General features: G+C 37.5%; 1 protein-coding gene across 4 annotated transcripts in view; it reads right to left on the bottom strand.

Moving 5' to 3' along the window:
• Window positions 1-27,189, bottom strand: part of adcyap1r1a (adenylate cyclase activating polypeptide 1a (pituitary) receptor type I) — a 62,081-nt gene extending 34,892 nt beyond the window's left edge. For all 4 annotated transcript variants that reach the window (XM_051701707.1, XM_051701708.1, XM_051701709.1 and 1 more), the window contains exons 1-6: window positions 27,002-27,189; window positions 19,165-19,263; window positions 14,534-14,639; window positions 4,914-5,021; window positions 1,625-1,728; window positions 1,400-1,497 (exon numbers count right to left, since the gene is read on the bottom strand). In XM_051701707.1, coding sequence (XP_051557667.1) covers window positions 1,400-1,497; window positions 1,625-1,728; window positions 4,914-5,021; window positions 14,534-14,639; window positions 19,165-19,221 — 473 coding nt within the window. In that variant the 5' untranslated portion in view covers window positions 19,222-19,263; window positions 27,002-27,189. The remainder of the gene's footprint in view (window positions 1-1,399; window positions 1,498-1,624; window positions 1,729-4,913; window positions 5,022-14,533; window positions 14,640-19,164; window positions 19,264-27,001) is intronic.
• Window positions 27,190-27,547: the final 358 nt, after the last annotated feature.

The following is a 27,547-nucleotide window of genomic DNA, read 5'->3' as shown; positions in this document are numbered from 1 at the left end:
TGGTGATGAGCAGACAGGGTGTGGGGTCTTAAGCCGCGCCAGGGCAGGATATGTTGTAAGGCCTCCGTCTGCTTCTTCACTGCTGAGAACTGCTGGGCAAAGTCCTCAACAGCATCGCCAAACAGGCCAACCTGGGAAATGGGGCGTCAAGGAACCGTGCCTTGTCCGCCTCTCCCATCTCGACCAAGTTGAGCCAAAGGTGGCGCTCCTGGACCACCAGGGTGGACATCGCCTGTCCGAGAGACCGCGCTGTGACCTTCATCGCTCGGAGAGCGAGGTCGGTCGCCAAGCGCAGTTCCTGCATCAATCCCGGGTCAGAACTACCCTCATGCAGTTCTTTTAGCACCTTGGCTTGGTGTACTTGCAGGAGAGCCATGGTGTGCAGGGTGGAGGTGGCTTGTCCAGCGGCACCGCAGGCCACAGTCGTCAGGGATGATGTAAACCTACAGGCCTTGGATGGGAGCTTCGGGCGCCCATGCCAGTTGGCGGCGCTCTGCGGACACAAGTGCGCCTTATCCACCTGGGGGATCACCGAATACCCCCTGGCCACTCCACCATCGAGGGTAGTGAGAGCGGGGGAGCTGAAAGACTGGGACTGGGCAGTAAAAGGTGCCTCCCACGATCTAGTCAGCTCCTCATGCACTTCCAGGAAGAAAGGAACAGGGGCGGGACGTGCCTGTGGGCAGCGCCCCGAGCCCAGGAACCAATCATCGAGCCACGAGGGTTTAGGGGAGAGTGGAGGGTTCCACTCTAGCCCGATGCTTGTGGCCACCCGGGAAAGCATGTCTGTCATTTCCGCGTTGGCGTGAGACTAGGTGACCGTTCCCGAAGGAGGAAGCCCAGCCAAAGCCTCTGCATCAGACTGGACGAGCCCACTCTCTGATACTGCGATCGATAACTCATCGTCTTTCCGAGCTCCGAACGAGAAGTCGAACTCGCGCTGAGACGAGCCGTCGGTCTCGTGCGAGAGCCCGATCAGGGCAAGCGAGCGTGCTGGGGAATGGGAGGTCCGTGGGGGGATACCCAGTGGAGGTGGTCCCATTGATGTCCCCAAATCGCCCCCAGTGCTAACCGACGCAGCCTCAAACCCGTAAGTAGAAGGACCGGTGCGGGGAGCCACTGGGGTGGCTTGCTTTCTTACGAATCAATAAGGATATGATTCATCCATGCACGATGTCTCCGCGTGGGCAGCGCCCAGACACGTAAGACAGCGATCATGGCCGTCAGAAGTGGAGAGATAACGACTGTAACCAGGAATAACACACAAACGGAAAGGCATCTTTAAAAAGACGTTCTGTGTGTGTGCCGCTCTTTTTGTGAATTAAAATATACTCTTTTAGAATATACTCTCTTATTTTCGCTCTGCAATGTTGTGTGATGACACTACTTTTAAACTGACCTGAATCTGCAGAGAATGACCATAGCTGTGGTCAGAGACACCAGAGACGTGCTGTAGCCCACTGTATAGAGAGCCTTCACAGACGCATAGTACATGTCCTTGAGAAGAGAAAATAAAATTACTCTTACAGTGGTTATAAAACAGTTCTTTGTGGAGACTTTTGAGCTTGGATCTACAGTATTTCATTAGGAGTTTTTACAGAAAACAGTCAGAGGAGATACTCACAGGTTTGGTTGTGTTGTGTACGTCTATCATACAGGCATCAACATAATGAGGATATGGTTCAGACCAGCCAAACTCCGTACAGTTTCTGCTGATCTTGCCGAGACCTGAAATAGAGCCAGGCAACAGCCAGAACCAAACAATAAATCACAGATATTTCCCACATTTAACACTCACTGTGAATTTGCTGCTGTCAACAGAACTCCAATAACAAAACATTTCGAGCAACAACATTACCATACTGTACATTGACAGCATCTATCCCACAATAGTCTTATTTTGACCACTTCTGCAGATTCTCATGGACAAAAATCTGTTTTTGAAGTTATTCCTGGTTCAATGTTGTTTTTGAAACCAGATTAAACACTGTAAATACTAATAGTTATCTCAAATTGTAAAATAAATAAATAAATAAATAGTTTACTTAACTTAAGCTTAATGTTTCACTATTCTTACTAGTTACTGTTACTCTCTAAATCCTAAAGTTGTCATTAATAAAAACATTTAAGTGGTAATTGTAATTTAAAAATGTATATAGTTGAAATTTGTATGACTATTGTTGTTTTGTTGTAGCTGGTTGATAGTTGTGATTTGTGTCTAGTCATGATTAGGGTGATTAGTGTTACTGTACATCTGGTGAACTTGGAGTCTGTTCAATTTAAACCATTCTTCTTTACTCAGTTGTACTTCACAAAAGTGCAGATTTACGTATATGTACTAAGAAATACTGAGAAGAATCCAAATGATTAACATAGATTCCAGTCATAATTTCCCTTATAATGTATACGACTTGCTATAACTCAGTTTAAATAATTAATTAAAAACAATGATACTTTAATCATAGATTTGTTAAGTGGTAACACTTAGTTAACATGAATAAACAATGAACAGTCCTTTTACAGCATTTATTAATCTTAGATAATGTTCATTTCAACATACACTAATACATTTTTAAAAGTTATATTAGTTAACACTATGAACTTACATGAGCTTACAATGAACAACTGTATTTTTATTAACTAACATTAACAAAGATTAATAAATGTTGTAAGAAATATATTGTTAATTGTTTGTTCATGATACCAAATGCATTACCTAATGTTAACGAATGGAGCCTTATTATAAAGTGTTACCAGTTAAGTTAACTTGTAACTAGTTAATGTTACTTAAAAAAATTAAGTTCAATTTATTTGAGTCAAATAAGTAAGTTTACTTAAAAAAAAGCTTGCAAACTGATTGCCTTAAAAAAAAAAAAAAAAATCTATGAAAGGTCAACTAGTTAGATTTTACAGTATTCCATAAAAACAGACTTAAGCATTCAAGTTTGACTATAAAAGACATCTAAACTTAAACATACTCTTACTTATAGCTTACAATGGCAATACCTCTATTTTATTTTTTTTGAAAATGTACCATGTTATTCTTTGAAGTAACTAGAAGTACCTTGTAAATAGCATGGTACAAGAATACAGTAATTATTCATTACCATGGTATTACTATCTGTGCCATAGTACCACCACAGTACTTTATTGTAGTGGTCATTTTCGATCAATTATTTTACTGTTAAGCAATAAAATATTTTAATCTCGTGCAACCCCGCGTCCACATGTGTGGACGTTGTATTTTGGCTTCGCTATATGCAAGGCATAATTTTAATTCATTTAAACTGACTGGATACTGTTCACAAGAATGCAGACTGTCATTTAAGGGTTAAACTTCTGGCGCACCGAGTCACGTGACACAACAACATGACGTCAATTTCCGTGAAGCGCTTTTACAGGTGCAGAGCCAACAAAAGTGCCTCTGATAAGAAACCTCTAATTTTTTCATTGAAACCTCTTTGGATGTGAAGAGTAGCATCTCTAGTTTAGTTTGATATGCAGATTTTTTAAATATTATTCCTTTTTTGCGTGTCAGTGCACTGATAAACATGATGTCAACATATGTGAATTCTGCAACATTATTCCCTCAAAAGTTGAAAAAACATGTTAGTTATTTTGAATAACTTTCAACGTTAACACATCTGTGGGTCATTTCGTTTCATTTTAATATACATTGTGTTATATTTGAGAATCAATGGGTTCATCCAAAAGCTGAAAAATTTGCATTCAGAGGCTTTATATGGAGTTAGTATGAAAATAAGGTGCATTTCGAACAATTCTGAGACCAGGGTATACAGATAACACACTGGAGGTTTAGTCATTTACTAAAAGGGAGCAAGGGTGCATCCTATAGCTCTCTGTGCAGCTACACTAAGTGCATTCACTCCTAAAATCCAAACAAAAGTTCAGTTTCAGGCTGCAGATGATGTTTCGACCACTCAAGATGTCTGGCAGACATGGGACAATGTTTATCAGTACACAATCAGTACATTGAGTGGTATAATGCATAATTTTATTTTAACATGATTGGCAGTGATTGAATGATGCTGGCCATTACTTTAAATAAAAAAAAAATCCTGATGTAATGTCTGTAATGTCTCAAAAACATGAATAACCAACACTTCTGGAAACATAATAAACAATTTGATTTTAAAAATTGGACTTTCTGGGGGGCCTGGGTAGCTCAGCGAGTACTGACGCTGACTACCACCCCTGGAGTCGCGTGTTCGAATCCAGGGTGAGCTGAGTGACTCCAGCCAGGTCTCCTAAGCAACCAAATTGGCCCGGTTGCTAGGGAGGATAGAGTCACATGGGATAACCTTCTCGTGGTCGTGATGACTGGTTCTCACTCTCAATGAGGCATGGTAAGTTGTGCATGGATCAGGGAGAGTAGCACAAGCCTCCACATGCTGTGAGTCTCTGCGGTGTCATGCACAATGAGCCATGTGATAAGATGTACGGATTGACTGTCGCAGAGGCAACTGAGACTTATCCTCCGCCACCTGGATTGAGGTGAGTAACTGCACCACCACGAGGACCTACTAAGTAGTGGGAATTGGGCATTCAAAATTGGGGAGAAAAAGGGGAGAAAAAATAAAAAAAATCTGGCTTTCTATAGCTTGGTATTATTTAAAATTTCACAACTTCGTCCCGCTGTCCATCAATTTTTTTGGAAAACTATTTGCTACATAATAAAAAATAAATAAAAAATAAAACATATATTACATTTTTTATTAGGTGATACTAGTTATAAATAAATAATAAAAAAAAGGAACTGGAAAATGCACAAAGAAGTCTCAGGAGAATTAAGTACATTAAACAAAATTAATGATATAAAACATCCAAATGCACAGCTATACAATATGTTAAAATGCCATCTGTTTTTGTTATCATTTATAAATGTCTCTCACCCTCCTCTGGACTCATAAATTCAAAGAGTTCAGGACAGTTGACCTCCAAGACCTCTCCAACACTTGCCGCCTGCCAGCAGGTCAGGTTATCCCACTCCCACGGACAGCCTGAACGGACAATAAAACAATTATCACATTACTACACCTCCCATCTCAGAGGATCTTTTACTGTTGACTGATGCATTCTTTTCTTTACCACAGATTTGACATATGTTTTTCTCTTTGAGATAGAAATAGGCTAAAATAAAAAATGAAACTCATAGATTACATAAATCTCTTGCTAACAATTACACGGTATTGCAATGTTTTTTGACATGGTACTGTGAAAATACCATGTTTTTATGGATATTTACCACATTAAAACAATCCCTGATAGCACACATACATCACTTGGATGTCTATTTGATGTGTGTGCTTACATCTAGAAGATATATTTTTTAGGTTGTTTCCTCATCTGCAAAAAGTTTATTTGTTTTTTTCTCAGATGTCAAAAGCACATTTAGCAGATGCCTTTGAGACGATTATGATTTAGAATGTATGTAAATCAGATTTTTTTTTTAAGATGTCTATCAGTTGCTTTCCAGATGAAACGCTCTTAAACAAACATTTTGGTGATGTTTTTGTGCTATCCGGGACATTTATGGACATTTATCATGGTAATACCATGGTATTCTTTGAAGTACCTTGGAGTAACATGTACTGAAAGTACCAAGGTGAATACATATGGTAATCATTCAATCCCATAGTATACCATGGTAATACTATCTTTTGCACCTTTTGCATGAAAACAAAGCCTTTCCAAAAAAACAAACCCAGAAAACATCTGGACTCCTGACATGATAACGGATGTGTTCGTTTAATTCTCAGTTATACCGTAATATTCTTAGGTTAGCCCTTGAGAGAGGTGAATCATTGCAGGTTGCAGAACATGAATCTAACCAGAAGGGGGTATCAGCACTGATTCCACTGTCTCATCACCACCCTGAGGGCATGTGTATGATCATTAAACAGTACGGATAAGAATCCATCACATTCAGAATAGAATTTGACTTTGTGTTTCCCAGAATTGTTTCCCTTTGCTCATTACATACACGATTCTAGAACATTGATTACAGAAATTCCTCCCAATCAGCCTGGTGGCCATGAACAGATGCCAAAGACTAATTAAAGAATGTAGAGCCACTTGATACTGTCAGAACTCCAGCCTCTACTGTTCGATATGAGCTCAGGGTACAGAAACGTGTATGAGCTTTGAAATTAAATGTTACAGGCAGAATTTATACGCATTCACATGGTGTAACAAATCGCAAACCCTTTCGAAATGTAATCACATCACAAGCAGGTTGTGAATTATTGATATCAACAACTCAATTTTCCCAAAAATGCTAATTCTTGATATCAGAACTGGAATTACAACCAGTGAAAATGCTTATTCTTGATATAAGTAATTACATTTGCACTAGTAAAAATGTTAATTCTTGATATAAAAAATAACGCCATTACTTGCGGAAATGCCCATTCTTGATATAAAAAATAAATAGTAAAAAACATAATTACTGATATCAGTAACTGCTGATATCTGTAACTGATATCGATATCTGTCATTCACTCCTGTTCAAAATGCAATAACAAATATCTATAATTAATTTCTTATTAGTTGTTATTCCAGTTTCAAATATCAGCAATGAACTCCCTACTAGTAAAAATGATCATTTTTTATTTCAACAATTACATTCTTACTAGTGCAAAACTGTATTTCTGATATCAGCAATTGAATTATAATGAGTGAAAATGCTATCTGTATTAGTATCTGTATGGTATCTTTATTCATAATGTTAGTTTTGGTATTTCAGATATCTGGAAATACATTTCAGATATCAATAAATTGAAGAGTAATTATATATTTAAAGGCTTTCTTACAATTACATTACACATATCTGAAATCACCATTGCCACTTGTGAAAACCAAATTATCATTAGCATTTTTGAATCATTGAAATTCAATGGCATCATTTCTGATAACAAAAAATATTGGTTTTATTTGTGCAAATGTAATTACTGAAATACCTTAATTTATTTTCTAGCCAATCAGAAATGCTCTTTGCCTGTCAATCATTTTGTGAGCTTGCATTTTTTGACATGGGGTTGGCTGAAGTCACCAAATCACTTACAACACCTTTAATAACTTCAAGGAATAGTTTAAAAGAAGCAACACATTTCAAGAACATGTAATCTTTTAAATGTTCTCATAACTAATTTCAGAAGAGAGACATGAATCATGTTGTTATGCGCTGGAAGAAATGAAAAGTCATGATTATTTTGGCCAAGTGCCTAATTAACTTCATTGTAAGTTTACTTTGATTAAACTCCCTCTGGAGTCTCTGGAGCGATTTTCCGTTTCTCTGCTTTCTTGGGTTGGTAGATAGCCTCTCTCTTCTCTCTCTCTCTCTCTCTTTCTCTTTCATTCATGTCTTTAGTTCTTTCCAGCTGTGAGTGAATGTGTGAAGTGAAGGTAGAAAGCACTAGATGGCTTTTGTCTGTCTGGTTGCACATGTTCTTTCTCACAGATCTCAAATCATAGCTGGTCGGCCACTCAGGGAGAGTAGCCACAGTACTAAATTGTCTCCATTTGTAGACAGTTTGTCTAACTGTGGACAGATGAATATCTTAGCTCTTTGAGATAACTTTGTAAGCCTTTCCCAGTTTTATGCAAAGCAACAATTCTTGATCGTAGGTCTTCTGAGATCTCTTTTTTGTGAGTCATGGTCCACATCAGCGGATGCTTCTTGTGAATAGCAAACTTAAAATGTTTGAGTACTTTTTATAAGTCAAAGTAGCTCTAACCCACACCTCCAATCTTGTTTCATTAATTGGAAGGCCAGGTTTCCCAACTCTTGACTTCAATTAGCTTCTAACAAAAGCCAATTATCTGCTAAAGTCCAAAGGAGAGATCTTTAAACCAGCAGGACAGACGTGAGGGGGGAAGACAAAGGAATCATGAACTAAGTAGAACAGAGTGGAATAGTAACTCTCTCTATTGTTATCTTTTGTTGTTGACGTCAAGGGTTGTGTAGTCAATCAGACTCTACAGTATTTTGGCGTCATAGCCTGTCACTTGGTAATATGGCTAATATTAATTAGCCATATTACCATATTACTATGGAGTGGTGGTGGTGTAGTGGACTAAAGCACTGAACTGGTAAGCAGAAAGTTGTTGGTTTGATCCCCACAGCCACCACCATTGTGTCCTTGAGCAAGGCACTTAAGTCCAGGTTGCTCCAGGGGGTTGTCCCTGTAATAAGGGCACTGTATGTCACTTTGGATAAAAGCATCTGCCAAATGCATAAATGTAAATTAATACAATAGTTGTCCCAGTGTTTGATCCATGTGTTATTCTGGTACATCTCACTTCTGCTGACATTTATGCATTAAAAAAATTATCATTTTGTTGGGTCTATGCAATAATTTTTGTGTTACTTTCGTATGCTAAACAGTTTTGTTACTGTGCTGGGTCACCACTAGATGTTCAATGTAAAATATAGGTCCAGAAGCAAGACCATTAGAGAACCACTGACATACATGAAGACATCTGCTTTGATCTGAGGCTGACTCACTGTTGTAAAGGTCAATGCTAGATAGTAATAAAATTGATTGGTGTGACTTTGTGATTGCACCCACCAAAGATAGATCAATGTACAGTATGATGTCACTGATGAGTCACAAGCCCAAAAGGCTTTTGGTTTTTCCTTTATAAAAATTGTTAAAAGCTTCATTCACCTTAAAAGATGCTTTAAAGACCACAAGAAATTATTTGAAATGTTTTCTTCCTGAGTTGATGCATTTCCAATTGGCAACTGCATCAGAAAATATTTAAGAGCTTTTCCTTTTTTTTTTTTTTTTTTTTTTTTTAAATAGCCAATAGTGTTTAGCTAACATCATAGCCTTACAAGACTACCCTTGACAGCCATGGACCAGAACAATGAAGACAAATAATGTCAAATTATTTGCTTACAATTTTGCATCTGAGGTACTACATGTTTACTCTTTTAAGGGCCGTTCACACCAAACATTTTGTCTGTCTGTCTGTCTGCACAGTTTATTAATGGTTTTTCTATGTAAACATCCACTAGACAGATGTCTTTAACCATTGTGCTGCTTCTTGCAGTTTTTTCAGAGAATTGCACAGGATTGCCGTGTTTTTAAGATGCCGTGTCAAGTTAAAAAGTTTAACTTAAACTTTTATAAAAGCGTCTTGAGTCACATTGCATTCTGTTCAATTTGTTTCACTGTGCCTAGCTTTTTTCATGCAGTAATGAGTTTGGTCTGCACTGGCCCTTTTTGTTGCAGTTGTGGCACCTGGTATTCTCATTCTAGAGAATTTTATTGGACAACAATTTATTTTTGGTTAATTCTTCCAGAAGAGAATGAATAAATTACGTAAACTTTTAGGAGTAAAATAGTATAAATGGACTTAAAGCTAACATGGACCAAAATCCACAGAACTTTAATTTTGATCTTTTCATTTAAACAAAGCCAAAGCCTTCACAAATGTATCTGCATTGAAATTATGTGGGTCAAACCATTTTAAAGGAATAGTTGAATGAAAATGTATCTCATAATTTACTCACCCTCATGCCATCCCAGATGTGTATGACTTTATTTCTTCTGCTGAACACAAACGAAGATTTTTAGAAGAATATCACAGCTCTGTAAGTCTTCACAATGCAAGTGAATGGGTACCAAAATTTTGAGGCTCCAAAAAGCACATAAAGGCAGCATAAAAGTAATTCATAAGACTCCAGTGGTTAAATCTATATCTTCAGAAGTGATATGATAGGTGCGGGTGAGAAACAGAACAATATTTAAGTCTTTTTTAAGTATATATCCTCACTGCCTAGTAGGTGACGATATGCACAAAGCATGCGAATTGCCCAAAACAAAATTAGAAGAATGTGAAAGTGGAGATCGATAGTAAAAAAAGGACTTAAATATTGATCTGTTTCTCACACACACCTATCATATTGCTTCTGATATGAATTAAACCACTGGAGTTGTATGGATTGCTTTTATGCTGCCTTTATGTGCTTTTGGAGCTTCAAATGTTTGGTACTCATTCACTTGCATTGTATGGACCTACAGAGCTGAGATATTATTCTAAAGATCTTTGTTCTTGAAGCTCATGTATCTCTCTCTCTCTCTCTCTCTCTCTCTCTCTCTCTCTCTCTCTCTCTCTCTCTCACTTGTTTTCTCTTTTGTTTCCTCTTTGTCTCATTTTGTCTTTCTATCTGCATCTGTCAATCTGTTTCTCTCCCCCTCATGCAAACGTGGCTGTTTAATTTCCGGCTAAATGATTTTCTGTCTGCGCACTGATGAGTCTGCTGTGGTTTAAGGAATAGAAGGATGAGGATCAATGAAGCAGATGTAAACAGCCAGAAAACAAACGTCACTGCTGCAGAATAGGCCTACTCTCAATTCCTACATGCAAAGACATGGTAATAAAAAGTACGGTTTTTGCTAAAAATGTATGAATGTCATTGCTCTAGCATCATTTGTTTGCAGATGCCTCTTGTTCTGTTATTTTGTTTTCTAATGCAATGATATATGGCTTCTGTGTCCGAATACTTTTTTCAGCCACTGTATATCACTTTGAGAGCCCAAAATGTCATGTTACTGTGAAATACATTTGTATGACATTTTCAAAGCAACCACACCACCATGCTTATCAGCACACTAGTATATTATTAATATCATTAATATGGTGCAACTGATCTTATAATGTAAAAAACACAAACGAAAGGGATCACTATATTGTTTACTAAAATGTGAAGCAGCTGCCATATTTATGTCAGATTTGAGTCAACAGCAAAAGTTTCAATTGCAACAATGTGGCATTTCTTTTATTATTATTATTTCTTTTTTTTATCCCCTTTTCTCCCCAATATGGAATGCCCAGTTCCCACTATTTAGTAGGTCCTCATGGTGGCGCTGTTACTCACCTCAATCCAGGTGGTGGAGGACAAGTCTCAGTTGCCTCCTCTTCTGAGACAGTCAATCCGCGCATCTTATCACATGGCTCGTTGTGCATGACACCGCAGAGACTCACAGCATGTGGAGACTCATGCTACTCTCCGTGATCCACGCACAACTTACCAGGTGCCCTATTGAGAGCAAGAACCACTAATCGCGACCACGAGGAGGTTACACCATGTGACTGCCCTCCCTAGCAACCGGGCCAATTTGATTTCTTAGGAGACCTGGCTGGAATCACTCAGCACACCCTGGATTCGAACTCGCAACTCCAGGGGTGGTAGTCAGCATCAATACTAGCAGCCTTCACAGGCCCCCACAATGTGGCATTTCTAGAGTTTTATTGGACCTGCACAATAATTAATGACAAAGTAATCAATCAAGTGCATTCGAAGGTTTAAATTCCACATGGATCTACAAATTTCTTGGAACATCCAGACAAATTATTCATTCCGTTCAGCTCTGTGGATTCAAAATCACCTTGAGTGTACTAAACCATTTAAGTCAGTGAAAAATGATCATAATTGTTTTGCAGCTGTAAGATTTCATTTACAGCTAATAAAACGTTCAGTTATGAGGGCTTCAATTACTGTTGTTATTAATGGTTTTCAGATGTGATGAAATACTAAATTATCTGCTGTTAACCATTTCCCTTTGTTGTGGTCAATGGTTCTGCTGTTGTCTAATTAGTTTAACCATCCCCCAGAGGATACTTTTACTCAGAGTTCAGTAAAGCCAGATTAAACAAGGTGAATGCTCACTAGATGTTTCTGAACATTCAAACCCAAATATTTTACCTCCTTGCACATCTAATAAAGAATCTCAAGCTCTTTTTAAGAGTTCAATTTGGAAGAAGTTTTTATCGACTTACAGTGCATTCAAAGTATACATTTTAGTGATGAACCGATGTATCGGCCAATCATTGGTATCAGCCAATAAAAGCAATTATCTGCACTAGCAGACACTGGCCAGTTGTTGATGACCCGGGCCGATTATTTCCTGTGAATAAAAAGACGACGGAAAATTTGGTGGGCAATTAGCCTACAACATGTGCTGTGTGTGAAAAAAGAATTTTGCTTGTGTGCAATGACTTTAACCCTTGTGTTGTGTTCTTTTGTGCTAAAACCTTTTGTGTTCCTGGTCAAAAATGGCCGGCCCACTAAGATTGTTAAAAAATCTCTCATATTGCCTATATTTTCCCAAGATATTGCATTAGATATATTTTCCCCAGGATAGTCTAATCCATTCATTTCCAATGGCCAGTCACTTTAGACTGGGAACACAACGGTGTAACAAAGTGAAATAAAACCTATACAATTTTATGAAAATTTAGAATTTTATTCTAGAAAAAAAAAAACCATAATCGGTCAGTTTTGACCGAATGACAATAACAGAAGAGTTGCAATTTGTAAGATTTGCACTGCTAGAATTTCATGAGGTGGAGCTACATAACTCAACTACTTTGATTACTCACCTTAAAGCTCGACACAGCAAGGAATATGATGAGTTTGTAAAAGCTAAAGCGGAAGCTGTTTCAGCACAAAAGGGACAGCTTCATCATTCAGAATTCAGTTAATGTAGGTTAAGAAATCGTATCAATATGATCTGAGCCTAACAAGAGGCTATTCAGAATTCAGTTAATCTAATTTAATAATTTTAATTTGAGATAATAATATGCTTTTGTTTCAGTTCTTTGTTCATAACTGAGACAAGTTACTCTGAAACATGGAAGACATGTAGAGAAAGAAAAATAAAGTTATTATTTAAATTTCTTTCGAAGTTCTGTAATTAATTATCAGTTAATTTGAAACATGGTAGAATAGAAGAACCACCAAACTATCTGTATTGTAATCTGTGACTATCGGTACCGGTAGATGTTGTTCTTAATAATCGGATATCTGTATCGGCACACAATATTTATATCGGTGCAGTTTTAATACATATATAAGTATGCAGTATGTTCCCTGGGAATCAAACCCATGACCTTGGCATTGTTAGTGCCATGCTAAATATTGAAAAGAACACATTTAAGAAATGTATTACACATTATGAGACATTTAGCCATCTTATTTCTCAGCGTTGACTATAACCAATAAACACTGTGTCTCAGTTAGTGTACGGTACATATACTAAACACTAAAAGTATGTACTTTGCGAATTATGGGAAAGTACATACTTTTGCATATGTAGTAATAAGTGACGGCTGGTGCTTTTCAAAAGTGGGGAAGCACAGACTACTCAAACGGTGAAATTTCTAAACGACAATAATGAACTAAACGCAAAACTGTTTTTGCAACAAAGTTGTCAAATTATCCGATTATGAAAGCTAGAATAAATGTGTTACGTCAGACTGAAAATACCTGCACGTATATCTCTGAGCTGCCAAATGGTCTGCGTGCGACAGCCTTGTTTCTACATTTCATACGCTTTCAATCACTGTTTCAATTATCGGCTGTTTGTTCCAAAGTCTTGCCTATTTGAGAGCTCTTCATATAGAGGAGCCGGGCTTCCAGGCAGGACAAAAACACATTGATTAAAAGCCCAATTTCCAATTGGCAATAGATTCAGATTCAATGCAAATAAAGCCCAAAAGCTCCTATAGACACCCAAAGAAGCACGTCATTATTGCTAAAAAAGTGGGCAGTCATCATTAATACTTAACTTTTAGGTTAATACATTTGGCCTCACATTCCTCACCACTTTTGTCCAACTGAAAGGCGTAAATAAACACATACTTTGAAAGTCCATCAGAAACAGTTTACTATTTGATTTGGAATGTATTAATCATGCATGCTATTTAATGCAGAAAGTATGCAGATTGGCATATAGCTACATATATTGAGCAATAGGCAGGAAATCGTGTGTCATTATAACAACTCAAACTGTTTTGCCCCTTATTTTCTGCACCAAACAGTCAGAACTGGAGTGTTCTTGAAGCTCAAAACATATGAGTCACAGTCAAAATGTTCTCTTTCTCTCTCTTCCTCTCTCATTAATCCACATCTCGCTGTATGAGTCCTCCAGCTCTCTCAAATATAACTGCTCTCCTCTGTAATTGCTGACAGCTGTCACAGCCCCACTTTTCTGTTCACCACAATACCTGAACACCTCTATAGAGCAACACACGCATGAGATGAATGACACATTCATTACAGGATTGTTGAAATGAACCCAATGAATGCAAGTTAGTGCTACTGTTGAGACTCTGGCTGTTTCAGAGTTTTAGATCATGAGATTAAATAAGCCTTTTGAAACATAAGCAGCCCAAGTGACATCAGCTGCAAAGGAAAGACATTTCAGAGGCAGTGCAAATTATAAAATTTTGATGAAAGATTACAAAGACAATTTTGTAATCTTTTGCACGATTCGTCAGTGAATTACATGTACTGATGAATCTTGCACAGAAAGACCAGAAAGTAAATCAATAAAGGGTCAATTTTGATTTCATGTTTACAATATAAACTGAAAAGACAAGAAAGGAAGGCTATGTTAAATATGGAATACTAGTGTATTGCACAGTATAAGTATATTGCCTTTTGTTTTTAAGAATAGTATGTGTAGTATGCAGTATGCAACAATAAAAAGTCTCTCACCAAACTTTTCGTCATCTTTGGGGTCATGCAGAGCGATTCGCTCCATGCATCTTTCCTCCTCGCGTTTAATGACACAGTTGGAGATCTCTGAATGTATGGGCCACATCTGAGACAATACGAAGATAAAAATAAATCAACTAGAACCACATATAAGCAACATGAATAAACAGCAGCAGCACAGGATGAATTTACACTATAAAAACCATAAAATGCTGCCACAAATAATGTGCCTGCACAAAAACACATATCTGAAAACTAAACCTGAACTAAAAACTAAAAGGTTTGTTGTGATTCTGTCTATTTACCCCTCTGGGGGTTAAATAAAAACCTTTTATAGATGTTGTCCTTTACAGAGGTAGTGTTTTGTCTGCCTCTGCCATCTGTAGGGTTTTTTCCAGTGTTTGATTGAACGTCCCTCTATGTACCATCCCTGAAAATCGAGCTAAAACTAGCTTCTGGGGAATCTAGGTATTTTTAGGGCGCAATCATTTGAAGTTGGTTGCGTTCAACTGAACGTAAGCCAAAAAATGAAATAAATAATGTATATGTAATATGTAAACCAACATAGTCTCGTGACAACTCATATGAGATGGCAAAATTGTAAGATATTGTACGACTTAGCTCATGTGATAAGGTACGACTTTTATTTCCATCAAGACCAACCAGTCTACATAATGAATTTCAAATCGAACCAATACAAGCATCACATTTATAGCCTCATTTCCAACATTTCATTTAAGAAAGGAATTGTCTGTGAACAATTTTGGTTAATCATTCCATATTTATTTAAGCAAAACAATGACTGATCTTCATCAATAACCTGTAATGTGCAAACCTTTTCTTGTTCTGAACCCCGATGTTGTCTTTTTTCTGTGGTAAAGGTTCATGGTTTAGGTTCAGGGTTTGGGTAAGGCATTTAAGGCTTAGATTAGGGGTTACATTTAAGTAAAATTGTATTAACATTGTTTGTTGGTTCGTTTATTTTTCTTTGTGGGAGTGAAAGTCGGTTTCTTATGATTTCTTACTATTATTACGACTTGATACGAGACCAGGTTGGTAAATCTATAATGAAGTGTTAAATTATGACAGTACTTATGTTTCGTCTATGTATCGTCTGATACTGATGATAACGAAAAGCATACGTGCAGCTTCTGTTCGCGAGTGTCTATTTGGCACCCGCTGAAAATATAGTACATGCACTTTGAGAAATTTTTTATCTTTTTTTTTAATATATACATATATATATTTTTACTTTTTTGGTTACTGAAAAATTGTTTGAAAGTGCTATCAAAACATTGCTTAAGTGATATGTATGCATATACACTCACTGAGCACTTTATTGGAACACTATGGTCCTAATAAAGTGCCCGACGTGGTCTTCTGCTGTTGTAGCCCATACGCCTCAAGGTTCGACGTGTTGTGCATTCTGAGATGCTATTCTTCTCACTACAATTGTACAGAGTGGTTTTCTGAGTTATTGTAGCCTTTATGTCAGCTCTAACCAGTCTGGCCATTCTCTGTTGACCTCTCTCATCAACAAGGTGTTTCCATCCACAGAACTGCCGCTCTCTGGATGTTTTTTTGCTTTTGGCACCATTCTGAGTAAATTGTAGAGACTGTTGTGCCTGAACATCCCAGGAGATCAGCAGTTACAGAAATACTCAAACCAGCCCATCCGGCACCAACAATCATGCCATGGTCGAAATCACTGAGATCACATTTTTTCCCATTCTAATGGTTGATGAGAATATTAACTGAAGCTCCTAACCCATTTCTGCATGATTTTATGCATTGCACTGCTGCCACACGATTGGCTGATTAGATAATCATATGAATATGTAGGAGAACAAGTGTTCCTAATAAAGTCCACAGTGAGTGTATATTAAATCATTTTGGTATAGAGTATGTTCTCTTTAGAACCCCAACCTTTTATTTTTTTACTTCCTTTGGGACAATTCAAAACTTAATTGAGGGGCTAGACCCAAAACCCCTGACCCAAATAGATCCTGCCTACAGTCTGTAAGAGAGAGGACAGATTCCAGAGAAAATAAAATCTTCCCAGAAACACAAATAATTTGATGAACGATGCTGCGTCATCATTGCTGCTGACCACACTGGGCAATTTGGAGCCAAGGAACCTATTTATAGACTCAAGCATTAGATTTTAATTTTACACAGTGGATTTTCATTAGATAAATATGCTTTTGTTGTTTTGCTTTGTACAACAGAGTGCCTGCGCATGCCTGCCAAATTTTCAGCTGTCTAGAAGTATTTTTCCCATTCATTTTTTTTCCATATAGGGATTTCATAAAATCCTTCATTAGGTGAATCCGAGGTGAATCACAACATTGCAAACTTTAATTTAAAACAAAAAAGTATTTGAAATTTGGACAAAAAAGACAAAGGTACAAGACTGTGTACTTTTCGTCTTTAATGAGGACATTAACTACAATCCCATGAAGCACTGCGAATGACACCGAATTAAAAATGGAATAATATAACAATATTCTTTTAAAATGATTATGAGTATATAAACAGTATGTTTAAATTCCACTGCAAAATATTCATATATATGCAAATATATATGTATTTTGAGAGTGTAGGGAGACTGACTTGATTGTGTCATTCACAGTGTGTCAAGGGAGTGGCCGGTCTTTAAAGTTTATAAGTTATCATAAAAATCTGTTCACCTATGGAGAAAATGAATGAGATTTTTACTTCCAGATCCAGACTGTTGCACTCTATTCCCAAACAGATTCCAAGAAAATTTGTGAAAATCAAGATCAAATAAAGCAGGTAAGAGTCTGAGTGCAATTTTGTGTGTCATATGCGTGTCCACTATGTATATCAGTAACTGCATGCATTTGAGTGTATTGATACTAACTGAGCTTCCACCATTCAGAATACGACTCATTCTGCAGACATATACACACTCTTTGACCCATAGGAACGAAAAAAACAGCAGTAACATTAAAGAGTGCACATGGAAACCTCCTGCTTCTCAGGTGTTTCTCCTGAGAAAAAAACCCTGTAATCTTTCAACAATGTCTCAGACTGTGCTCAGATTTGCCAAGATACTAAATTCTGCATTCAAAAGTCAGAGATCTCCGTATAAACTCTGTATGAAAATTTCTCATCAAATTCTTTCAAGATCTAATTAGCTGAGCTTTGCTATCCACATTATTGTATAGCTCTATAGTCTTACATTGCATGTCAACAATTGTCTCTGTAACTATTCCTAAAAAAAAAACTAATTTCAGGAGAAACATCTGAGTCAAAGTGTATATTTTCTATGAATAAATTGAGGACTTCTATAAAGTCTGCTGAAATGAAAAGAGTGACCTCTTAGCAATAACATTACAAGATTTATAGTTAAAGTACACATTAATAGAACAATTCAAGCATCTTTATTTCTCTTTTTTGTAAGATAAAAGATAAGATTTTTATCTTATTATGTTTGTAATGTCAGATGTCTGTAACCTCACTGCAGGGAAATTACCAAGAAATAACAAAACAAGTAAGACAAAACTTTAACTGTTGATATCTTAAAAACACAGGATGTATTTTATTCTTTTCTTTCTTTTTAAAAGGTCAACCTCTATTACATGTTCTCAAACTGGCAGTGGCATTAAAACAGAACTGGATTTTTACTAGGGTGTGTTGCTAGTGGCCTGATCTCATGAAAATTATGTGACTGTGGCGACATTTTCGCAAAAGGATTTTATGTGGTTTAGCACATGTATCGCGGCAGTTCCGAGGTGAAATGTCCACCGTCTGATGCTAAAAGCGGGTTAAATGTTCCCCCAAAGAGATGAGGTTTTTAAGATTAATGATCTATCGAGTTTTAAATCAAGCAAAACCTACCTCCCTACCTTAAACCTAAACCTAACCGATAGTGTCATAAAAGCTCATTTGTCATGAAAAACGCAATTACTGAAGCAATCATATCATTTTGTGGTGCTTCTATGACACTTTCAGCTCACTTATCAACTCACGTGCTCTTCAGGACTCATACCCCGGTCCTCTGCAACACAAGTGCAATGCTCTATCAGTTGAGCTACCGCGCAATTTGATCGCAATCAAACAAGCTTGTAAATGTAGTTGGTTATGTAATGCAAACGTTCAATTGTTTCGCATTACAAGTCATGCGCTATAGTAAAAGTGTTTAGATGTTCTAAGATAACATTATGTGAGGAACAGGGTGAATAGTAGATGTGAGTGGTGGTGGCATAGTGGGCTAAAGCACATAACTGGTAATCAGGTTCGATCCCCACAGCCACCACCATTGTGTCCTTGAGCAAGGCACTTAACTCCAGGTTGCTCTGGGGGTATTGTCCCTGCAATGAGTACACTGTAAGTCGCTTTGGATAAAAGTGTCTGCCAAATGCATAAAATGTTTATGAACTGATAATCTGCCAATTTACTCATGATTTGTGTAAAAGGGAATAAAAGTAATTGTTGTTGTAGCGCCTCTAGTGTTCAGCAGGAAACATAAGCGATAAGTACAACAAGCCACGTGATAATAATTCTGCAAAAAAGTAGGCATAATAACATGATTCTATGAGACCAGGTTGTGTTTTTTCATGAGAATACATGACCACATACAAATACACAGCTGTCTGTGCTCTTACCAGACTGATGATGAGGAAGAGGATGAGAAAGACCTCTCGTGCCGTGTGTCTATACATTCTGCTCACTGTAGTTTTCAGAGATTGTACACCTTATAAAGCCTGAAAGAAACAGCACAATGTTTTAAAACACACATACTGTAGAGAGCTGCTTCTATAAACTGCAATATCTTTTCTGCTATTGTCCACATCATGATACAATGCACCACCGTGGCTATTGCAACATGGTCACACAAGAAGTCGGCATGTTGTTTCCAAGAGTTCCGGTACCCTAGGATTGGCCACATTATGCTGAGTCAATGACAAGCATAATTTCCTATCAGACATTTTTGTATCAGCTCAAGTGTGTTTACCTTTCCCTGTGGCAGAGACTTGTGTCTCGGCAGAACAAAAACGGTCGTTTCCCAGTCAATGGCCGTTTTTAATCCAGGATTGGCATTTTTCAACCACTTTACTTGATTTGCCTACTACATTGTACATCCCTACTTTCATTGGATAGTTGAAAAATGCCCATCCCAGTTTAAAAAACGGCCAGAGATTGGGAAACGGCCATTATTGTTATGCAGAGAACTAGACTTCCTGTGGCGCGACCGGAAGCGTGTTAATTCAGCAGCATGGGAGACCCCAGTTTGGATCCCGCGTTGAAACCAGGAAGTAATCACGTCAGTGATCGTCACATCAGTGACGATCATGATTCGGAGGTTGCATTTTTCCCTCTAACATTATATCTTCACTCCACTGATGGTTAGGTTTAGGCTTGGTGTTTAGTTTGCAGGGTACGGTTTATAAAATATGCATTCCTCTTTACTGTATTACAGCCTGTACAGCTGAAAACAACTTGCTTCAGAACTTGCTTTTGGCGCCCCTCTGTGGACATTTTACCCAGAAAATGGAGCTCACACATACCCATACGCTCAACAACAGTTTCCGCTTTGGCCACTGGGGGCAGTGTTTCACATTTCAGTAATCACAGACCCATTTAAACTAAAGAAAAGTCAACCTATTCTTTCCAATTTCGGTGTGAGATCAGTCTGTTTATTGTTTAGTTTGGATGCACAACGGCAGAACTAAACACACACTAAATCACCTGTATAATTCTATATATACTGTACTATCCAATTGAAGGAGGTAGAAAATCAACATGTCCAATGTTGTGGAAAAATCCGTTCGGCCCCCTCACCACGTTAGACAGCTACCGTTTTGGGGCGTGTTTGTAATATGCAAAGCCAGTCAGTATTGTCAATGACTGGTTTCAATACATGAGCAATAATATTCTATATATGTGCGATTACAGTTGGAAATTTCCAAATGCCCAAAGTATACAAACAGTGTTGATTTATTACCATTTTTATTACCCAGCCACAGTATTGCCACAATGAATGTGTGCTATCATTATTTGAAGTCTGGGACCAGCTTTATTATTTTAGGTTTTTTTAACTACTGTTTAATTAAGCATTTGATACAATTAACTTATTATGTACATACGTGTTGTTGCATTATAATTACATTTAAAGATTCTGCATTTAATTACATGTGTAGTTACACTGTTAACCTTATCCTAAACCTAACCCTACCACAACCATTACCCTTAACTCAACCCTAATCTAGATCAGATTAGATTAGATTAGATTCAATTTTATTGTAATTGTGCAGTGTACAGTACAGAGCCAATGAAATGTAGTTAGCATCTTACCAGATGTGCAATCAGCAATATATACTGTATATATATATATATATATATATATATATATATATATATATATATATATATATATATATATATAATAGTGCAGAGGTTATGCGGCACAGAAGTAGAGACCAGCTCAGTGCAAATGACAAGGAATATAAATAGATATGGTGCATTGTACAGAGATGTGTAAATGGCTGGTGACCATTAGAGTACAAATAGCATCATGTATAAATAGTGAAAAATGTGTAAAAAGGGAAGATTGTGGGTAAGGAATAAAATGGCATTTTATCATGGTACCATCTAAACCCAAACCCTACTCTTAAACCTACCCGTACCCCAACCTCAGTAGCAGCAAATGTAAATCTTGTGAGAATTTTTCAGAACAACATGTAGTTAAACAATAAGTACAATAAGTGTACTGTATGTACTTTAATGTTAGTATATAGTAGTTAAAGACACCTAATAAAAAGTGGCACTGAAGTCTGAATAGAACAGCAGAAACTCCAGCATTAAAAGCAGAATTTAAAGCGCTTATGACAGACATCACCGATTCAGCTCATAGTGATTGGCTGCTGCCCAGCGTTCTTTGCTTGTCATTGGCATAAAGCCGAGCTTTTCTCAACTTTTTTACGCTCTCAACCAACCTCAACGCTTTCTCTGCACCTTTGCCAATCCCACAATCCCCCTCTCAATCATGGGTTAGGTTTTGTTCTTTTGTTTTTATTTGTTCTATTGCTTGTAATATGTTTCTTTGTTATTACTTTACTACTGACTGTTTATACTTGTCTTGAATAATTACTCATTTTGTAAATATTTTGGTATTTAAATTGATATTAAGAATTATAAATTGCTTTCATATGTAAGGAAATTACATATTATAACTGAAATATAACCCAATTTAATCAGAATCGAATCAAATTAAATCTAAATTGGATTCAAATTGGAATAAAAACAAGTCAGGAAATCTGTATCAGTAGCCAGCCCTACTTACATTTGTCTCTGCGTATTAAGCAGCTACAGGAGAAAGTATTTTAACATTAAAAAAAGTAATAAATAATACACACTTCACCTTTAAATTCTGAAATTCGCCCAACCCTGCAAGCCAGATTATGCCTTAACACTTTAAGATTGGATGGGCCCACCAGAGAAAAAAATTAAATGATTTAGTATATTGTTCAGCACCATGAAACTCTTAACCAACCGTATCAGGATTCAGATCACTGCAACTGGAGGTGGAAGTCATCCAAATATGGGCAGAGAGGATCGTTCACCCTAATCAATATTACAGATATTTTTGGTGGAATCTGAGATAGGATTGGTGTGTGTATTACATTTACAGTTAGTCATTAGCAGACGCTTTTATCCAAAGCGACTTACAAATGAGGAACATAGCAAGCAATTTGTTATACAAAGTTCAACAACTTCTACAATGTTGTACTGCCAAGCTCTCAAGGTGGCTGGAGTAGTATAGGTACTAGCGCAGAAGAAAGAGACAGAAGTATTTATTTTTTTTTGTACAGTAAGTGCAAGTTAAGTTCAATAGTAAGTGCAATCAGTGTGGATTGGTTAAGTGCTTGAGGAACAGATGTGTTTTCAGCTGGTTCTTGAATGTTGAGAAGGTATCAGCAGATCATGTGGATGCTGGAAGCTCATTCCATCCCAGTGGAACAGAGAAAGTGAAATACTGTGAAATAGACTTTGAGCCTCTTTGTGATGGGACCACCAGGCGCCGCTCATTCATAGATCGCAGAGAGCGAGTTGGAGCATAAACCTGGAGAAGTGAATTGAAGTAAGATGGTGCAGTTCCATGGGCTGTCCTGAGGACCAGACTCAAAGCCTTGAATTGGTACGGGCAGCTAGAGGTAGCCAGTGAAGTGAAATCAAGTGTGGGGTGACATGAGCCCTTTTTGGCTGATTGAAGACCATCTCTACGATTCAACTATGATTCAACCCATCCAAGTGCAGTTCCTGTGATGCCCAGGTCAGAGAGGGTGGACAGAAGAATATTGTGGTTCACTGTGTTGAAAGTAGCAGACAAATCACAGAGGATGAGGATGGATGATTTGGAGTTAACTCTTGCCAGTCGCAGTGTTTCAGGTACTGACAAGAGGGCATTCTCTGTTGAATGTCCTCTTTTGAAGCCAGACTGATGTCCGTCGAATAGGTTATTCTGTGTGTGAAAAGCTGACAACTGGTTGAATACGACCCTCCAAATAGTTTTAGACAGGAAAGGTAGGAGAAAGACTGGCTTTTAGTTGTCGACTACTTTCAGGTTATGTGTTGGTTTTTTGAGTAGTGGGATTACTTGAGCCTGCTTTAATGTATTGGGAAAGTTTCCTGTTGTGAGAGATTATACGATTATATGTGTGAGCGTAAGATTGATGGAGAGACAGCTTGCATAAGATGTGAGGGGACAGGTTCAAGTGGACAGGTGGTAGGACGGTTAGAATGAAGCACTTTGGAGACCTCAGTCTAGGAGAGAGAGGAGAAAGAAGAGAACAGAGGATGGGATGTTGGAAAAGAGTGGCTGTGGGTGTTAGGTGTAGAGAACTGGCTGCTGATGCTCACTACTTTGTCAGTAAAAAACGTGGCAAAGTCATCAGCAGTCAGAGAAGAAGTAGGATGTAGTGGAAGAGGATAGAGAAGAGATGAGAAAGCTGAAAATAATTTATGTGAATCTGAAGTGTTACTGATCTTATTCTGGTATTAATCCATTTTAGCACTAGAAACGATCAAAGTGATTGATACTTGCTCAGGTCTGCAGGGTCATTTGACTTGTGGAGTGCCATCCTCAGGGAATGAGGACAGCAATACATCTAGCTCTTCAGTAAAGTTGCCTAGTTGATCTGGGGGACGATAGAAAAAGTTAATTTTCACAGGATTAGTGGCAGTAATGGCATGATATTCAAAAGTTGCATTATTGCAAAGAGATGAGAGCGGAGTGAATTTCCATGAGTTGGAAATGAGCAAACCATTTCCCCACCCAGCCCAGTTAGACGAGGGGTGTGGGTGAAAGTGAAGTCAGTAGAGAGAGCTGAGGGAGTTGTAGTGTTGTTTGTGCAGATCCAGGTCTCAGTCAGAGCCAAAACATTGAGTTTTGACTGACTGGCAAAGGCCGGAATGAAGTCAGCTTTATTGACAGCTGACTGGCAGTTCCACAGTCCAACAGATATGGAGAGGGGCTGTGGAGAGGCAGTGCTAAGTGACCTTAGGTGCTTTGAAGTGCATAGTCTATAGCGTGTGCGTGTAGATTTTCGCCTACATGAAACAACAGGAATGTACTGGAAACACATAATATACTGTAACTATAATAAAGAAATAGAAGTACTATGTGGAAAAGGAAGAGAAAAGAAGGACAAAACTTAGCATAGTGGCTGGCACATTGCCGGTGTCCTTGCTCGGTGGACATGTGCAGGTAACCTCGCAGGTCTATACCCAAGATAGGTATTGCGCAGGTAGACTCGCAGGTCTTCACCCGAGATAGTTCTTCACATGAAGAGGGCTACACACCAGGGCTGCCACATCCACTGCCGCTACATTTCTCTCTCTACTTAAGTACTAATAGCTATACAGCTGAGTCCAGACCACAAATTAGCAACTCAAAGTCAAAAAGTGTCAAATGCCTGAAACTTCAGCTGGATTGCCCTAAAATATTCACTAATAGTCAAAGATTTGCCTTAATTGTCACTGAAGTGCAGAAAAATATTCTGGCTAACACAGCTACCCAGTCCAATGTCACAGTAAGAACACAGCTAACAAAACTACAGTTGTTGTTTTCCTTTGACAGACCAAATGCTTGTTCTGTTAGGTAAACAGCAATGGTCCTGCTATATATCTTAACAAAATGTGTGAGTCCAGCCCACATATTAGCAACTCAAAGTCAAAAAGTGCCAAATGCCTGAAACTTCAGCTGGATTTCCCTAAAATATGTATGTATGCGCATGGTTTACTTTCACTGAGCCCAAATCTCTAGAGATTCTGACGATTTCACTTTCACACTCTCTGAAATGTAGATTTATACAGTCTTTCTTTGAAAAATTCTCTCTTTTTACTCTGTGCCATTATTGTAACCCCCATGGACAAGCAAGAGAGGCACTTCAAGGAGAGACAGATAGTTGACTGTCAATCAAATAACAGACATGGGGTTTTTTTTATGGATGCAAAACACACACTGGGGCTCTGATAACCATCATAATGAAAAGTGCAGGGAACACAGCTCTGTTGCTGAAAGTAGGTCTGTGCTCTTGATGCAGAGGAAAAAGAGCATCTGGCAATAATAATGACTATCATATAACCTAGTATGTTTTTTTCTTTTATGTTACTGCTGTAATGATATTGCTGTATTATTTTCTTTTACACTGAGACATATACATCCAGCACACACACACACACACACACAAACACACACACACGCACGCACACACACACACACACACACACACACACACACTAGTTTTTCTATCATGGTGGGACTTTCCTTTGACTTCTATGGCTTTTTCTTGAGTTAATGATATTTTCTAACCACTAAACCTTTTTGCATTTTAGATTTTCATTAAGACATTATAGTATGTTTATTAAGCCATTTTTATCATCATGGGGATATATGGCCAGTTCAATTTAAGCAAAACCTGACCCACACACACAAACACACACACATAAATTACAAGTAAAAACATGCACATTTTCATCATCGAATCAAAGAATTATGAATGGAATTCACAGAACACTGTGATATATCAACTTAACATGGTTTATAATGTCAAAATATTTGGAATTTTCAAGGTCAAATGTGAAGTTTGTAAAGGCTGCTCAGCAAAATGAAAGTCATTATACATTATGACCTTAAAAGAGGCAAATTAAAGTAATGAGTAATGAGCAAATCAACAGAAATGTATATGATGCTAATTTTGAAAGGGAAAACAGAAGTGGTTGGATTTATTTTGCATGAATGTAAAAGCAACATTATTCTGTGCTGTGAGTCACTGCATGCCTTCAAATTCACTGCAGAAATCTGGACTGATTCATCAATGGTAATGTGCGAAGCAATTGAAAGAGAGAAAACAGCTCTAAAGCAAGAGCAGTTGGCTGATTATTGGCTTTACACGGGTTCTTTGCTGTAACATGCACTGGTAACATTCCCCAGACAGAAATGAGTTTGGTTCATATAATGTATCATAACATGTTCATATCAAAAGTGTGTTTTCCTCTATTGATGCGTTTGCTAACAAAAAACATGTCTAGGTCACATTTCACCCAAAAATTTAAAGAAAAACATAAGACATTTTATTTTGCATATATAATAAAAGGCCTATTTTAGGACTATTAAGGTTGTATTTGCATTGCGACATTTCTTTCATGAAAATAAAGCATATTTCTCTCTTCAACAGTCATTACTGTAATGTGTCCAGATGTTAAACTTTTGAATTCTCATTATTCTGATTAGATTCTCATTACTGTAATAATGAGAATTCTCCTGTCCTGACACACTGAATTTTCCTTTAATTCAAATCAGCACAATTTAATGCAGTACAACAAATACTACCATTATGTATAAATACTAAACAATGTAAATAATATATCGTTGTTTTTCACATTACAGTAATGAGAATGGTGCTGAACTGTCATAAATATACTGTCACAGTGCAACATTTTTAATGTAAATTATTTTTTATAATGCACACATCAGTTCTTATTATTTATAAGACACGGACATATTTTTGACATTGCTCATATGAATCAATGATGCTTGCGACAAACGCCTTTAGGATGAAAATGCTTCTTTTTAAAGTGATGGTGTGGATGTTTTTTTTAAATTATATTTATTTATTTATTTATTTTTTAAGAAATGGCACATTAAAGCCCATATATCATCTTGAAATTATATAACACTGTGATACCAACATAACTGAACATTAAGACCAATATAATCTATGCGGTCTCTTTGTGAATATTCACTTATCCTAAGAATAATTAATCCATCTATACAAAACGTACGAGAAGCGCATTAGAAACACACCGTTTAAAATCGTAAGGTGCTTGTATATGTTGTTTTGCAATGAATGGGTCGCCCACGTTTAACATGTATTGCAGTAGCGTTAGAATATGATCAATGAATGAAGAGATGTGAAGGAAATCCGAGCGCAAACTCACCATCACAGAATAAGACGCAATATATATTCCCTCTCTTCACGTTTATAGCGTCTTAAAATGAACGATGCGCTTCATGCACCTGCGATTTCAACTTTCTCATCCGCGACTCACATTGAGGGACAAAGCTGGGAGAAGAATGTGTATTGCACTAGAGCTCTGAGGAGACTGAAGAGATCGTGTTTGCTGTGATTCCCTCACAGCCTCTGGTGGTGCTGCTGACAATCACCTGCACTTAGTCAAACACCAGCTCACCATCATACCATGATCACTCAACTTTATTCATAATTACATCACAATTATCTTTGAACATCACTCACCAGCTGACTGATGTTTGACTGATTTATCTTAAATGTCATCACATACTCACCCTAATGTTGTTCCAAACCAGTATGACCTTCTTTATTTTGTGGAACACCAAATGAGATGTTAGGCAGCATTTTAGCCTCAGTCACCATTCACTTTCATTGCATCTTTTTTCCATGCAATGAAAGTCAATGGTGACTGAGACTAACATTCTGCTTGTGTGTTCTACAGAATATAGAAAGC

The sequence above is a fragment of the Myxocyprinus asiaticus genome, chromosome 6 (genome assembly GCF_019703515.2).
Source record: "Myxocyprinus asiaticus isolate MX2 ecotype Aquarium Trade chromosome 6, UBuf_Myxa_2, whole genome shotgun sequence".
In the NCBI taxonomy this organism is placed as follows: domain Eukaryota; kingdom Metazoa; phylum Chordata; class Actinopteri; order Cypriniformes; family Catostomidae; genus Myxocyprinus; species Myxocyprinus asiaticus.
This window is presented reverse-complemented; position numbering and strand designations above follow the sequence as displayed.